This window comes from Phycodurus eques, chromosome 17 (genome assembly GCF_024500275.1).
Source record: "Phycodurus eques isolate BA_2022a chromosome 17, UOR_Pequ_1.1, whole genome shotgun sequence".
Classification (NCBI taxonomy): Eukaryota; Metazoa; Chordata; class Actinopteri; order Syngnathiformes; family Syngnathidae; genus Phycodurus; species Phycodurus eques.
Genome location: NC_084541.1, coordinates 8,109,774 through 8,127,154, shown reverse-complemented (window position 1 = coordinate 8,127,154; position 17,381 = coordinate 8,109,774). Strand labels below are relative to the sequence as shown.

General features: G+C 41.5%; 2 protein-coding genes across 3 annotated transcripts; one reads left to right on the top strand and one right to left on the bottom strand.

Moving 5' to 3' along the window:
- Positions 1-1,451: 1,451 nt before the first annotated feature.
- On the top strand, positions 1,452-6,676 carry xrra1 (X-ray radiation resistance associated 1). Its single transcript, XM_061703210.1, is given in 10 exon segments — positions 1,452-1,457; positions 1,501-1,566; positions 1,635-1,691; positions 1,751-1,894; positions 1,979-2,097; positions 2,439-2,551; positions 5,873-6,016; positions 6,127-6,220; positions 6,308-6,435; positions 6,513-6,676. Coding segments are annotated over 10 exon segments (1,011 nt in total). The 3' UTR covers positions 6,653-6,676.
- Positions 6,677-11,581: 4,905 nt separating this feature from the next.
- chrdl2 (chordin-like 2) lies at positions 11,582-16,800 on the bottom strand. 2 transcript variants are annotated; one of them, XM_061702683.1, is made up of 11 exons: positions 16,598-16,800; positions 16,257-16,369; positions 16,072-16,165; positions 15,331-15,473; positions 14,738-14,831; positions 14,486-14,547; positions 14,182-14,335; positions 12,716-12,904; positions 12,465-12,638; positions 12,297-12,389; positions 11,582-12,197 (listed from the first exon to the last, which is right to left on the bottom strand). In XM_061702683.1, exons 1-11 carry the CDS (start codon positions 16,731-16,733, stop codon positions 12,070-12,072), a joined length of 1,380 nt encoding a protein of 459 aa, XP_061558667.1. In that variant the 5' UTR covers positions 16,734-16,800; the 3' UTR covers positions 11,582-12,069. The 2 variants fall into 2 exon arrangements, with proteins under 2 accessions (XP_061558667.1, XP_061558668.1); XM_061702684.1 differs by having other exon boundaries at positions 16,667-16,800.
- Positions 16,801-17,381: the final 581 nt, after the last annotated feature.

The following is a 17,381-nucleotide window of genomic DNA, read 5'->3' as shown; positions in this document are numbered from 1 at the left end:
CAGGATGGGGACACATGGTCCGGTCCGGTTGCTTTGTTAATCTTCTGTTGTTTGAAGATGCGTCTCACATCCTGTTCATGGATGGTTAACGCAGAAGTCAGAGGTGTGGTTGTGGTCGCGGGTGCGGCCGGGTGGGTGTGTGGAGTGAAACTGTCCTTTTCAAATCTGCAATAGAAGGTATTCAAGTCGTTGGCTAGTGTGCTATTGTTCTCAGCTTGGGGGGATCGTCGCTTGTAATTAGTCAGCGATTGGAATGCACGCCAGACTGATTTCGAGTCGTTCGCGCTAAACTGTTTTTCCAACTTTGCTGCATAGATCCTCTTTGCAATGTTAATTTCTTTAGTAAGCTGGTTTCTAGCTCGATTATACAGGGCCCTGTCCCCGCTCTGATATGCATCTTCCTTAGCTTGGCGAAGCTGCTTAAGTTTAGCAGTGAACCACGGCTTGTTGTTGTTGAATGTCCGAAATGATTTTGTTGGTACACAAACCTCTTCACAGAAACTGATATAGGATGTGACAGTGTCCGTATATTCATCCAGGCTGCCAGCTGAATTTTCAAAGACACTCCAGTCTGTGCACTCTAAACAGCTTTGAAGTTCCATCTTTGCTTCATTGGTCCACTTTTTGACTGTTTTGATATGCGTTTATGCGTTTACAATAAATGTATAGTTTATTTTTGTTACTTTTAGTGGACCTAGACTAGACTACTACACTACTTCAGTTATCAGTAATCAATATTATTATCCTAACTTATTAAAGCAGTGTTTCCCAAACTAATGCACCACGAGAGATCATCACGTGCTGTGGGAAATACAATTTCAATTAATTGGCCCAAAATTATTATTTATTTATAACAAATGATGTATCTCTGTTCAGCCACAGTATCCATTGTGGCGACGTGTAGTGACAGGCAGAACAATTAAATGTTCTTCCACTAGATAGCAGAAGGTACAATTAACCTTTGTATTCACCTGTTGCCAGTGATACAACAGAATAGTGTTCAACTAAACAGGCCCAGATTTCACACTAAGTAAGTACATCTTTTGAGTAAATTGAGAAAGGATCATCATTATTTCAGTACTCATACCTCTTGTGAAATTTTTGTTTTCTATCATGTCAAATATTTGCCTTGACTCAAAACAGGTTGGGAAATACTGTATTAAATATGTGCAGATTTATCCATTATTCTCATGTTCATTTGTTCTTTTTTTCACCCGTATCTCTCTGAGGGATTCAGTTAGACGTGCAGTTATTGACAGTAATTGAATGATGATCATGATACTAACTAATGTTCTCTTTTGTTTGTTGGATCATATTGACCGGTGGCTTGCAAAAAAGCAGTGGACCAGAAAAATATGACTTAGCAATAAAATAAAGGCGAAAAGGAGCTGCAGAGACTTCCTGGTGAGCCAGTCACATCCATCTGTGTTAAGATCACTTATTCGTCACTAATGACTGTTGGTGACTGCAATTAAATGCCTCATTATTCTGTAGCTGTAGTTTCATAGTGTTGATGAGCCGACTGAGTTGTGCTCTGTCAACATCAGTGAACAGGAGATGAATCCTGTGAGTCATTTTAGTCATTTTACTTTGTGTGCTTAGAAATGGTTACATGGTTATTTTCCTCAGCTAAGTTCAAGCCTGATGACCTCAAGGCGTTTGACAATGTATCTTACATGGACGCATCCCTGGCCCTATAGGTGAGTCATCTTCTATCCAGAGCTCATTGGAAAAAGTCACATTTTAAAAGTCTTCATTATTATTATTTTTTTTTAAAGGCTCTTTCAGCTGTTTTGTACCTTTAAGAGAACTCAGTTTGTCTGTAAATGGGCTTTGCAACATCTTATTTGATCCCACAGACCTCCCTCATCTTCAGGTAATATATGAAATATATATAGTACTCTGTACTATCTTGTGAAATCAGATGACATTTCTATTGTAAATATACAAAAGTATATGATTCATGTCTGTGTTGAACAACTGTCTGACTACTGATGATGTCGCTTCCTTTAGCTGACTCCCACTCCTAAAAGTTATTAATCTGACTGGAAATCAGCTTTGTTGTCTGCTTCCTTATCTTGGATCACATGATCTTGTGTTTGTATCTTTCACGTCGAAGATTAATATGATTTCAGCGCAATGCCACACACTGATCCAAAGGTGTTCAACAGGGTTAAACCAGGGTTCTGATTATTCTGTTCCACATAAAACTCATCTAAGCCAACCTCTATGGACCAGATTTGTGTTCTGGGGCCGAAAATAGGCCCTAAGAATCAGGGATAAATGAGAGGCTTTGTCTATGAATTAGATGTGAAGACGCATATTTACAGTTTTCAAATTGGCCAGCAGGTGGTACACGAATGTCAAAATGAAAATGGCTTTCCTCCTGGGTTTGTCAATGTATTTGTCAATTACTTTTATGGCATTCTTTTGTACAGGGGCTCTGAAGACAACATTCAGTTTAATGCCCAAGTAGGTCATATGCTTAATGATAACAAACTGTCCTCTGGCATCTTCAGAAGCCTCTCAAACCTGAAGAGATCAAGATGTGGTTTGATTTGTAATCCTAATACTAGTATAGCATTGCAACATTACAATAGTTGGGTTTGTGTTGTTATTATTGTTATTATTATTATTATTAAATCTAAAATTAAAGAAAATTGTGGACTCATATAATTCAGAGTACACTAACTTGTGTAACACCATTTTAATTTGAACATCAGATTACTAAGGAGGGGCGGGACGGTGAAAGACTGGTTAGAGCGTCAGCCTCACAGTTCTGAGGACCCGGGTTCAATCCCCGGCCCCGCCTGTGTGGAGTTTGCATGTTCTCCCCGTGCCTTCGTGGGTTTTCTCCGGTTTCCTCCCCACATCCCAAAAACATGCATGAATTGGAGACTCTAAATTGCCCGGAGGTGTGAATGTGAGTGCGAATGGGTGTTTGTTTATATGTGCCCTGCGATTGGCTGGCAACCAGTTCAGGGTGTACCCCGCCTCCTGATAGCTGGGATAGGCTCCAGCGCGCCCGCGACCCTAGTGAGGAGAAGCAGGTTGGAAAATGGATGGATGGATAATGGAAAAAATACATGTTACCTGTTTGTGTTTTTCAGATTAGACAGAGACTTTTTGATAACCAGAAGCTAGTGTTTTTTAGCTCAGCACAAGACAGCTCATTCACCACAAATTGTAGCCAACATCAAACAAAACTCTTCAATAAGGCCATGGACAAGGAATATTTTGGTTGTCCGAATCTGTTGTAGTCGCCATTAATTCTCATCAGAAAAATAATCCCCTAACCTAACGGTGAGGGATGCCGTCAAGCTGAAGAAGGAGTCCTATCGGGTCTTTTTGACCTGTGGGACTCCTGAGGCAGCTGATGGGTACCGGCTGGCCAAGCGGAATGCAGCTTTGGTGGTCGCTGAAGCAAAAACTCGGGCATGGGAGGAGTTCGGTGAGGCCATGGAGAACGACTTCCAGACGGCTTCGAGGAAATTCTGGTCCACCATCCGGCGTCTCAGGAGGGGGAAGCAGTGCACCATCAACACTGTGTATAGTGGGGATGGGGCACTGCTGACCTCGACTCGGGACGTTGTGAGTCGGTGGGGAGAATACTTCTAAGACCTCCTCAATTCCACCGACACGCCTTCCCATGAGGAAGGGGATTCTGGGGTCTCTGAGGCGGGCTCTCCTATCTCTGGGGTTGAGGTCAACGAGGTAGTTAAAAAGCTCCTCAGAGGCAAGGCCCCGGGGGTGGATGAGATTCACCCGGAGATCGACTGGAGGGTGTGTTCCAACTACAGGGGGATCACATTCCTCAGCCTCCCTGGTAAGGTCTATTCAGGGGTGCTGGAGAGGAGGGTCCGTCGGGAAGTCGAATCTCAGATTCAGGAGGAGCAGTGTGGTTTTCGTCCTGGCCGTGGAACAGTGGACCAACTCTACACCCTCGGCAGGTTCCTCGAGGGTGCATGGGAGTTCGCCCAACCAGTCTACATGTTTTGTGGACTTGGAGAAGGCGTTCGACCGTGTCCCTCGGGGGGTCCTGTGGGGGGGTGCTTCGGGAGTATGGGGTACAACACCCCGTGATACGGGCTGTTCGGTCCCTGTACGACTGGAGTCAGAGTTTGGTCAGCATATCCGGCAGTATCCGGATATGCTCCGCCAAGGCTGCCCTTTGTCACTGATTCTGTCCATAAATCTTATGGACAGAATTTCAAGGCGCAGCCGAGACGTAGAGGGGGTCCGGTTTGGTGGCCTCAGTATTGCATCTCTGCTTTTACAGATGATGTGGTTCTGTTGGCTTCATCAAGCCGCGATCTCCAACTCTCACTGGAGCAGTTCGTACCTGAGTGTGAAGCGGCTATGATGAGAATCAGTACCTCCAAATCTGAGACCATGGTCCTTAGTCGGAATATGCTGACGTGGCCTCTCCGGGTCGGGATGAAATCCTGCCCCAAGTGGAGAAGTTCAAGTATCTTGGTGTTCTTGTTTACGAGTGAGGGAAGAATGGAATGGGAGATCGACAGGCGGATCGGTGCAGCGTCTGCACTGATGCGGACTTTGTATCGATCCGTTGTGATAAAGAAGGAACTAAACCGAAAGGCGAAGCTCTCGATTTACCGGTCGATCTACGTTCCTACCCTCACCTATGGTCGCGAGCTGTGGGTCGAGATCGAGATCCCGAATACATGCGGCCGAATTGAGTTTCCTCCGCAGGGTGTCCGGGCTCTCCCTTAGCGATAGGGTGAGAACCTCGGTCATCCAGGAGGATCTCAGAGTAGAGTCGCTGCTCCTGGGCATCTGATTCAGATGCCTCCCTGGTTAGGTGTTCCGGGCACGTCCCACCGGGAGGAGACACCAGGGACGACCCAGGACACACTGGAGAGACTACGTCCTTCGGCTGGCCTGGGAACACCTCGGGATCCCCCTGGAATAGCTGGAGGAAGTGGCTGGGGAAAGGGAAGTCTGGGTGACCCTGCTAAAGCTACTGCCCCCGCGACCTGACCTCGGGTAAGCAGTAGAAAATGGATGCATGGAGAAAAATAAACACTCAAGTATTCCTAAAAATTCTACTTAAGTACAGTACAGTATTTGTAACTTCCTAGTTCTCACCACTGGAACTGATCATTATTATAATTTTTATTGCAAAGACAGTTTTGTGTTGGACCTTATTAGATTGTACAAGTGTACCGAATGTTGCGTCCGGTATGTGTCTTTGGTTTTCTTGTAATACATTTAGTTTCCACACAGGAGACCCTCCCTTGCTGACGTTTTAACTCCAGGAGAAATTGGGAGTAACAGTGACACATAAAAGCGTCTCCAAATCTGCGAGGGGTTGACTCAGCGTTTCCGCTTCTAAGGTTTTAATGTGTATAGCATTGCAAAAGCTGATAACTTAAAACTAAAGCATAAAATTAACTAATCCACCACAACCTTTCTGACACTGAACCCAAAATTGCTCCCAGTGGGCCTGACAGCGCCTTGCATGGCAGCAGTTGCCCATTGGTGTATGAATGTGTGTGGAAGGGTTAATGTGAGGCTTTGTAAAGCACTTTGGGCACTGTCATGCGGTAGATAAAGCGACATATCAGTCATATTTACCATTTACAAATCAGTCCTTGCCGGCGTAGGAAAAGATTCCAAAGTCGTTGCTGCATGAGCGTCGTCCTTTTCCTGATCTTGTTGAGCAGGGAGACGTGACAGCAGGGTTAAAGGGCAACAACAACATAGATGGCCACTTGTTTGTTAAACAGGTATATACGTCCACTTTTACCTCAGTTGTCATAGTTAAGTTTAATTGATGCCATAAATAATCCAATGGGATGCATATTTAAAGAACTGAAAGATGACTGTTAAGGGCAACAATGCAAATGATTCTTTGTTGCTGAGGCAATTGACATTCCTAAAGAAGAAGGTGAAAGTTCCAAGAGACACAAGGATGGGGCTGCGCCTGAGAGATTCTCTCCCTGCACAGAGAAGATGCAGGCTAAATCAAATCCTGATGTGGCGCGATCCGTTGGTGAGAACTTGGAGCTATTTTTATTTAGCACAATTTCTTCCAGGCCTAAAAACACTTTGGCTGCACAATGGCACCATGGTGAAGAGGAATGCCCATATTCTTTTTAACAGGAATTCAAACAGCTGCTCAAATGCTGGAGAACACACTGAAGAATCTTAATATTTACAGAGGCTCCAAAGAAAGACTTGATAGCATCCAGACGCCGTACAAAGACAGAAATGGGTTTGGCCACACTACACACAAATCCTTTGCATGCATGCTTTATATTACTATTTGGAACTTTATGACGAGAATAAAACATTTCTTTGCGCAAATTAAGGATCTGCCACTGTTGAGCCCAAGACAACGACCTCGTGCAGTGCTTCTTGAGATAATCAAGGAAATGAGAGTGAGTACAACGCTAAGTGCAACACCTTTAAGCACGAACAGTTCACTCAGGATATTGTGTTGCGACACCTTTCTTACATGTGTAATGTTTTCTCTTTTTTCTGCACAGGCTGTGTGCTATGTAGCACCAGTGTGAAGAAGAAGGAACACAAGGAGCTGCTTATGCTGCTGAGGGATTTGGAGACAAAATACAAGCACCTTCATACAAGAGCTAAGGAACATGGAGTCAAAGCTGAGAAGCCAAAGTGAGCTGAAAGAGACTTAAAATAACTATAAAACAATGGCTAAAATACATTTGGCTCATGACTCATGTTTGCAGATGTTTATTATTCTAGACACAATGTGCAAGGGCACCAAAAAAAGATTGATATTTAATTAAAATGTTTATGGTGATTAGAAAAGACTATGAATATTGTACATTAACATTTTTAATAATAAACAATTAATGCATAACAGCTCAGTGACACTATTTTAAGGCAGGTTCTGCACGAGTCAGATTCAATCCATTGGTTAACATTAACCGTAATTCATCCATCCAGGCACTTTCTATAGCACATGTTCTCATTAGCGTCACAAGCTGGAACCTATCCCAGCTGACGTCGGGTGAGAGGTGGGGTACACTGGTCTTCACCCAATTGCAGGATAAATCCATCCCATACTTGAGGACATGCACCATCCACACAGAAAGGCCTGAGCTGAGATTTAAACCCAAAACTTCAGAACTGTGAGGCAGACATGCTGCCCAAACATAATTCAACTTGACATGATGGAAACTTGCTGTATGAGCCTCCTGCCTGTGTTGTCTCAAAGCCAACGTGATGTAAGATAATGATGTTTTTATGACATCATCAAGACAATTTCCTTCTCCAAAGACAGTTTATACATTTTAAGACACTCCTCGTGACCAGTAAACTGACCTTTTATGTGTCACTGTGGCGCAGTGCTGCATTTTTATGATGTTAATTATTTTTTGTGATTATTAGTGACAAGTTATATACAACATATACAACACCACGGAGGCACATCTGGTCCACAGCAGTCTGATCTTATCGGAACTTATGATGTGAAAATGATCTACTAATATAATAATAATATAATATAATTAAATATATAAAATACAAATCTGACATCTGATGAAATTGAGCGGCTGCTTAATCAGTGCTATGATCTTCCTAGTGTTGCGATGATGTTATTACTGCGTAGCTACTTTCTCCCTTATATAACATTTCATCTTCTTGTGTACGAAGTCCAATATGACAAAACAATAATTCAGCTGACCTAAATAAGTTCCACAACTTTTTTTGATTAGTTTGAATCCATTTTGAAAGAGCAACCCAATTACATGAATCAAGAATCTGACTCAAGACTGTGTAACGCTCTAATTATCCAAAGTCAAAACATATCAAACGAGTCGAAAAGTACAAATGCTTTGAACAGCACACATTGTACAAACTATTTATCTGACAGTCAAAGCGCAGGTCAGCCACTAGAGCTTGGCTAGCAATACAGTCAACACCAAATCTGGCTGTGACCAAAAGGGACCTCATCAACACTCTGCAGTAATCACGTACCAAATGAGTTCACTTCAGACTGGCGCCATTCATGCTTTCCTTTGATGTAACACACTCATGTGGAGGGTTCAGATCAGAACAAGAGGCCATGACAGATCCCAAACACTGAAATGCTCTTGGCTTTTCCTCGTTACTACCTCTTTGCAAGCATGTGTTTAAAAAAGTTCACATTTAAAGGTGATAATGAGGAGCAAAGTGTTCATGACATCTATGTTGTTATTGTTCATGATTCCTTGGCATGACTCACACTAGGGAGTGAAAAAAATAACACGGCAGTCGGCATATCTCTGAAGTATTTCTCATGAAATCTAAACACGGCAGAGTGCATGAATCACCTATGAAAGCAAACGCGTCTGTAAGGCGAAATCGCTGTTAAACACGATTTCATGCAATTCATCCAAATGAATAAGTGTAAGATGAAGTCACCAGTTTGTTTCAAAATACATTTTACATTTGTTGTACTTGAGAGTGAGGCGGATCAAGATGGAACTGGAGAATGGAGCCATTCTTTCTGTGTGTTTCTCGCCGGCGAACGCTACAGTTGTTTACTTTAAACGTAGCTTGTAGCAACGTGAGTGATGTCCATCCGTGACCCACTGGTGAAGGGAGACTTCAAATCTTCTCAACAAAAATTATTTATGAATGGAGAAGAAAGGATTGCATTGTTGTTTTATGTTTTTTTGTTTGAGACTGTGGGCTTTGAGAAAGATTCCATCCCCCCTGTATGACATATTGATGATTGACAACAAGACGATAGCATACCATAGCACACAAACAATTGTTGAAGGGGCTAGATACATGAGGTATGCAAACATATTTTGGTGGTCAGCAGTTTTCACCAGCTCAATTCTGTATTACGGTACTCGCTAATGTTGGATGTTGCCACACCAGCCAAGAGGAGTGACAATGCACAGATCGTTGCGATTAGGCAAGGTGCTCTTCTGCATACTGTAGAGACTTCTCCATATGAGACTATTGCGCCACATTTAAAGGGAATGAGAAGAGCCTCTTCGATTGGACAAGATTGAAGTCGACCGTGAACATGCCCACGCCAGCACAGACGTTCCTCTTTTAAATGGGCTTATGAACGCCGGTCCATTAAATTACCACCGCGGGGTCTAACGCCCCTCCTTGCAGAGTTACCCCACACAGAGCGCTGGATTTACGACAGACACAAAATAGAGCTCATAGAGTTGAACTGTTTTTTTACCATGTCAGGTTTTCAGATTTTTTTGGGGTGTGCTGCTTTAGGGCGCCTCGTTGTCGGCCGTGAGTATATGGACGTCACGGAGAGAAGGTGGAAGAGTGAGGGGGAATAAAAGGTCAAACGTGACAGCCAGCATGTGGACAGGGGTTCGCGCTGGCGTGGCTGCTTAAGAGTGTTTCGTTGTTGCGCCGTGCAAAAGCCCCATGACAACCCAGTGAGACATATTCCAGCCACCCGAGGCTTTAAGATGATATATTATCAAAGTTTAAACATGTAGTTATTGGTAGGCATATGAAATATTTTTTCTCAAATTGGTAGAAGAGGTATTTGACTGACAGCTGACAGTTGAGTGGGTTATGATTTCAGTACATTCAATGGACACACCCACAGCATTTGAGAGCAGAAACAATAGCTTGATTTTTCAGGACTTTGTAGCCTCATTTTCTATACTTGGCAATGTGTTTAATCATTTCAATTTGGCAGGGCTGTTAACAACAATCTTCTCACTCTCATTTATTCATTCTTGTCATTCTTTATTTAATGTGGTGACCCTGATTCTCACATGGGCTTAACTTCTCTGTCCTGCAAGGCAGCAGGGTGGAGTGAGGGTAAACAGAGGCCTGAGCAAGTTTGTGATTTATACCTAGTGACTGCCCCCAGCTGCTACAACTACCAGAGCCAAGAGAGTAAGCATGCAGAGCTCAAACAGTGCATGTGACAAATTCAAAACTTGTGCGAAATAAATTGTGGGCTTTTCCCGAGAGATGGACTGACAGAAGCCTATCAATGTGAACTGAGACAGTTCACATTGCTATCAGGTTCAGAGGCTTGCACAAACATTTTTGTGTGAGTAATGAATGCATGCAAAATGGAAATATCTCCTGTTGTGTGAGAGGGAGTGAACGATCTGGCGCTATAAGTGTGAAAGGAGTACAATGAGTCATTGTTGGAGGGGAGGGGGCACACGAGGAGTTCATGGAGGAGCAATATCATTCCGGAGCCTTCTGGCAGCTCTCACTGAATCATGGGAAACACACAGATAACTTGATACCTGTTTATCAAACAGGCCTGAGGATAATCTGCATGTTGGTGTTGGAGATCAGGTTGTATCTGAGGTTGATTGTCTTCATGTTTGCAATGGACAGCTGAAGAAAACCTCTTTGGGTGAGAGGTAGGGTATACACTGGGCGCTAGACAAACAACCATTCACGCTCACATTCACACTGACCTACGATTTATTCTTCACTGAATCTAACATGCATGTTTCGACAATGTGTGAGGAAGCCGGAATACCCAGAGAAACCCCACACAAGTACAGGGAGAAGCACAAGGAGAACATGAAAACTCCACACAGGAAGGCCTGAGTAAGGATTCGAACCTATTGACTGCGAGGCAGATGCGCTATCCACTTGGTCTGCTACCATATTCTGACATTTTTAATCATGATTTTACTTGTCAGTGTGCCCATAATCGGAATAAGTCCTTTGTATGGAAGGCTGGAGGCAAGTGAACCACAAAGCAAAGAAATGGCTGGGAAAAAAAACAAAGACAAAACAATATAAAAACAAAATCATTTATGGTTTCAACATTAAACGGGTTGTATTTTTGTGGATTCTGAATGACAACATATCCAAATAAGCTGCCACCATCTTTACGCCTATTATAACCACCTTTACACATTTGGGTTTGTTGTCTCATTGTCATATTGTACTGAGAAAGTACTGTACTAAACAAAATAAACAAAATAATCATGATGTACACTTGACAGCTACAGTGGAACGTCCAGTTACATGATGGAAGTAGATTAACATTCAGTCCATCTTAATATGCATTGTTAGTGTTAATATTAAAGTGTGTGTTAACATTAAAGTTACGATAAAGTTTCGATAGTGTTTTATTGTTTCACTTTTAACAGTGTCCTTTTTTACATGTAACAAAGGCTAACCTCCTCCTTGGTAGAGTTGTGTGACAACAAGTAGCCTACAAATGTTAAAACAGTGAAATTTGTGCGGTCTCTTCAAATCGACTTTATTATTAACTTGTTTTATTATTAACTGATGTTTTGTGATTGATGATTAAAAATTGACCTGCAGTATAGAGTTAATGAAATTTTTATAATGGCTTCACTTTGTTTATTTTTTTTCACAATTCTGGACAAATCAGAGCCCAAGTTAGAACAGACTGTCCCTCCATCCATTTTCTACATTATACCGCTGCTTCATTACAGCTGCGGGTACTTGAAACCTGTCCCAGCTGATTTTGGATGAGAAGCAGGGTGCACCCTGGGTACATGCTGGACTGGTTGCCAACCAGTCGCAGGACACATACTGTATAGACCAACAATCATTCACACCTAAGGATAATTAGTTTTCACTTAACCTAGTAATATGCATGTCAGCACCACTAGAACCCCAATGCAAGCATGGGAAGAACAAGCACAAGGATGTTTGAACCCGGATTACCTGGCTGTAAGACAAACGTGCTAACCACTAAAACACCATGCAACATGTAACGAACCGATTGTTTTCAACCCGAAAGGTTCCAATGTAATTTGGAAAATATTTAACTGTGCTAATTTCTCTGGTTAATATATCACAGCATATCATAGCTAAATTGGCGCCTTGAAAGTCCTTTTCACTTTTCACAAGTTTATTCATTTAGCAGTTGCCCCCTGCTGGCCAGTATGAATGGTCTACTAATAACAGGACTTGACTTCATGTAAGAAAATGTAGAATTTACAATAAATATGTATACTAAAAAATAATAATTTTACATACCAAGTAGCTGGTGGCCCCATATCTTGGAATAGCAAATTATTTCCATGCAGTTTAAGTATGCATTAATAAAGTCCCAAAACTGTCCAGTCACAATTCAATACAGAAAGCATGTTAGGGCGAGCACAGGCCTTCGACCTGCTTGGGATCGAGAAACATCACCATCTCCCGAATGCCATCTTCACAAATGGTCTGGGCTTGATCCAGTTTGGCCCCTCCCTCTTTGAATTTCCCCCACATCTCTGGAAAACAAACCAAACAGCAGTCAGCAACAACATTGAATAATGCATTCATGATTTAGAATAATACGTAAAAATGCACAGAAATACTATGGAAGACACCTTCATCAACTGTTGTCAGTAATGTGTAATTTTCAGGATGATCCTGAATATCTTTCCTTTGAACATCTCCAATTTCCATCAGTTGTAAAATACCTGTATGAAAGAAGTCAGTCATTTACCAAACAGGAATAGTTTGGAGAAAATGCATAAATATGAGCTGTACTGTACCATCAACCATCTTCCACACTTGTACCTCCACCTCAGCAGTACTTGTTCTTTCAATAGCCATTATCCGAACTGTGTTGGGGGAGTCAACTTTCAAAGCTGATTCCACTTTATACACCAAAAGTTTACTTTTGTAGCCCAAGTTACACCGAGTCTGGTTACTTGCAACTTTATGTTCTTGAGGAAAATACAAAAGGATAGAGTGGATTATTTTCTGCAGCTAATAGAAAACATTAGGAGTCATGTTTGGCTACCTGAACACGTCTTGCAGCATTTTCCTGGTGACTTGACCGGATGTTGGCACGCATACTGGCTGGGACACGTGATGCGTTTGCACTCCTGCAGGCCGTCGCTACAAGAGCACACGATGCATTCCAGGACCTTCCCCAAAACCGGGTGCCACATGTCTCCATGCGAATATGTCTTGCCATTGTATAAACACGCTGATGAAAGAGATGGGGGTAAAATAAGGATAATGGCTGGGGTATGGGTGGCACGGTACCCCGCCTCCTGCCCGATGATAGCTGGGATAGGCTCCAGCACGCCCGCAACGGCTCAGAAAATGGATGGATGGGTTGGGGTATGACTTGGGGGGGGGGGGCTAAAAAAGATCTTTGGGAAAGTCAAATTTCCAGTAGTAATTCTGCATTAGGGGCGGGGAGGCAGTTCCTCACTGCTGTACTGTTATTCCTTCTTTCAAATCTATTAATTTTCTAAATTTAATTATATAAAATCTATTAATTTTATGAGTAATGCAGAGTCATGCATGTCTGTGTAAAATAAAGCTATTGCCTCTAGTTGTCATTTAAGTATCCTAGTGGATGTGTTTTTTATTTGGGTTTTGGGGCACTAATTCTACCTGGCAACAAGTGGCTGGACAAGAATTAGCAATTCTATTTATCTACATTGCTGCTTTATTCTTGTTCTGTGATTTTCTTTTTAATGCTTATTTTATGCTTTTTAATGTTTTATGTTGACTCTGAAATTGTTGTTGAAAGAGTGATTGGAATTTAAATGTCCTCTTCCATCAATTTATTTTCTTTTATTTTTATCATCTTTGATGCCCTTTTATCAGGTTTACAAGATCATTTAGATTGGAAATGCCCAAAATGTCCTTTTTCAAGCTCATTCAAAACCCGGAAATGCCGTGTTGCTGTTCAGCTGAGTTGAGTAGTTGAGGTACTTGAATTGTAATTGACAAAACTACGCCACACTGTTGGCAATTTCAAATGCACCCATTTGGCAAGCCTTATGCCATTTATTGCCTTTTGCTTTCAATGGACAAACTGCACAGATTTCAAACTTAAAACATGTCACAGACTAATTTTCACCTTTGTTACACATAAAACAATAGAAACTAATTTATTCTGATGGAAGGGGACCTTTGAAAGAAATAGTACATGCAGGTGGGGCCTTACCTTTAGTGAAAGAGGTGAATATCAGGAGGCCCTAGATTTCTTGGGGGCTGAACTGTCTCATATGAACTGATTAATAAAGGTTTCTCCAATTTAAAGCTATTATGCCTTTAGTCTTATCGCACATGCTTAAAAACACATCAAAATGCTTAATTTGTCATGATCGCTTCGAGTGCTCCCCCTCCCTTCAGATGCAATGGAAGATTCCATCTTCTAACTGCGAGTGTACGGACTTGATTCATGAAGAGGGTAGCAAAAAAGCTATTGGTAATTAAAAAAGAAACAACAAAAAAACTTGTTGCAACCTTTCTCATGTTTCCTCTGCAACAAAATCTTCACAGTGGTCTCTGAAGCCCCTCTGAAGTTAAGTTTATTCAGGCTCACGCGTCTGGGAGAAGTCCTGACCCGGGGGGACTGTATTCTATCCAGCTCTCCAGAACACTGGTCCACTGAATGTCTCTTTTAGAAACACACATACAGGACATGTACTTGAGCAATTAAATTATTTTGTAACAAAAAGAAACAAACACAATGTCAATGGTATGCAAATCATGTAAAATGATCTTTAAAATCTGGAAGCATTTTAAATGTATGTGTCACATAACATACAACGCCTCTGTTCAGCTGCTGGTTTCCATCCTCTGCTGATGACGACCCACTGGTGCTGAGGTCTAAAGCAAGCAAAGTGTGAATTGTAAATCAATATATTTGCACAACAACATTAAACTACAATGGAACATAATGGTTGATTTGAATATTGGGAATAAATCCGCCATGCGCTCACTCAGGCCCTGACCAACATATTCCAGTCCAAATTGGATAGAAAAACATTCCTTTGACAGCTGGAAGAAGTTGGACTACCTTTACACACCAAACAGCAGGTGTCTGCAAGTGTGACCGGGGAGGAGCATCTGATTGGTTGGCAACTTTTAACTGCGCAGAAGATGTTTCCATTCTGAGGGGGAAAGATCAGGGCTTTTTTAGATCAGGGCTCACACATGCTTCCTAACCAAGCATATCCAATTCATCCAAATTTCTCAAATTCTTCCTCAGTGCTGTTCTTGCATTTGTTTGTACTTTGTTGGTTGTTTATGTATTATGAATATGAGTCTAGCTTATTAATACGTGTCTATCTATCTAGCTATCTATCTAGCTGGCTGTCTGTCTGTCTGTCTGTCTATCTACTTTCGACTGGTAATCTACATATGGTTTTATTTTGAATTACGCAGTTTCTAACATTTTCTCTTTTTTCAGTTACAAAGATATTAAGATGGATATTATACAATACCTATATGATGATACCAGTGTTATCAAAATATCGCAATTATATTGGAACATGAGTCACTGTGTTTCAAACTGCAATTACACACTTTAAACCAATATAAAGCAAGAGCACACAGGATTTAGTACACTTATAGTATATACAGTACAATAAATAAGAACGTGTGACTCACAGAGCATGAGCACATGGCACACTGGTTGCTTGGCTTGGCTGGGAGGTTATGCTTGGTGAAGGTCTCTCCTGGTTGATAGACACTTCCATTATATCTGCACGACTTCACTGGAGCTCTCAGACCTGCAGGGATCTTGGGCTCATCTAAGACAACGGAAATTTAAAAAAACAATCTATTGGGACACAACAACCATGGGTTGTACCAGTGATTCCAAATCACTAGTGTGCCGTGAGAGATTATCAAGTGTGTCAGGAGAAATGATCCAATTCCACTTCATAGATCCAAAAACAATTATTTATATACCACAAATAAGTCTACATTGTAGTTTAATTTGTTAATTTGTTTAATAGTACCGTATTGTTACTGTATTTTTTTTTTTTTTAAACAATAAAAGTAATAGTCTGCCTTTAAGGCAGTGGTGTGCAGGGAGGGGGGGGGGACCAAGTGACAGCTTGTAACTAGAAATAAACTCCTAAGTAGGGGCACTCATAGTCAAGGTACCACTGTTCATCTATCTTTGCCGGCAACATATAGTGACAGGAAGAACAATTAAATGCTCTTTCACGAGATGGCAGAAGGTACAATTAGCCTGTGTATGCACCTGTTGCCATTCATACAACAGAAAAGCTTTGGGTTTAGATATTATTTCAGTATATATACTTTTTTGACTTTTTGGGTTTGGTGATGTGCAGTGAGATTATTCTGATGCAAAATATTGTGTGGCAAAACACTGACATATACCTGTGCAACGTGGACAACACTGCTGTGGGTCGGCGACTGGCTTGCCACAAGGCAGAGGAGGACACTTAATTGTACTGCATTTCACATGGCCTCTCTGAAACAAACCACGGCATATTTGTCATATCACCTGTAATTATATATTCAGCCTCATTTAGATTGAAAAAGAAAGAAAAAGAAAGTGGTACCTCAGTGCAGAAGCAGCGTATGCACAGAATGAGTCCAAAGGGCTCGAGAAAAGGATGCCAACTGTCTCCTGGCTTGAATGTCTTGTCTTTAAAGATGCACAAAACCCCTGAGCCTGGATAAGGGGTTACAAATGAGAGGAATAGCTCAAGGGAAGAAAACAAAGACATATGCATATGATCTAATGACAAAAGAATTAGTCAATGGGACAACAAGGTTGGATGAAAAGCAAACAGAATTCTGTCCTGATTTCAGTGCAGCTTTTATGTAGCAAACAAAAAAAAAAACCACTTCGACACAAAACCCACACTGAATGCAATCACAGACAACAGCGAGATCATACTTTTCCGCCCTTTTGGATGAATGTCCTTCTTCAAATCCTCCACGCGTGGCCCAGAAATCGCAGTCTTACCTTTGCGGCCTCTCAGCTCGGCATCTGCACACAAAACGAGCATGAACGACACCAACAGGGACTTCATTTTTTCAACCCCAACTCGTGCGCGATACGGTCCGAGAAGTACACAGTAAAATATTATGTATGCTCCTACATGAATCAAAGGGCACGAAAACGCTAGGAAACTTTCGCTTGATCTATGGCGCCTCCTGCAGGAGAAGGAGCATCATTCCATGCAATCACGTACAGTATTGAACCACATTATAAATTTATGTCGTTGACAGGATGTTCTGAAAAATGAACATTATTGTTATAAACATGTAACCTGCATCTATATATTTGGTTTTAATAGGAATAATATTACTAAAAATAAGAAAAGTGATCGAAAAAAATAAAAAATAAAATGCTCAGTCGAATTTACAATCTGCACAATATATACATTATCAAATTATACTGAGACGCATGCTTCATGCGTATTGATTGCAATTTGTATTAATTTAACAATTTCTGAAATCGCAGGTGTCAAACTAAAGGCCCATGGGCCAGATCTGGCCTTTTGCATATTTTATGTTGTCCATAAAAACTTGCGTTCAAGTTTCAAAACTAACCATACAAATTATGAAAAACAAATGCAGGGGGGACACAAAATATGATGGGACAATTAATATGGTTCTCAGAAAATATTAGTTAAGTGGAATTGTGTCTAGTCTGTAAACAAACATAGTGCAGCTCA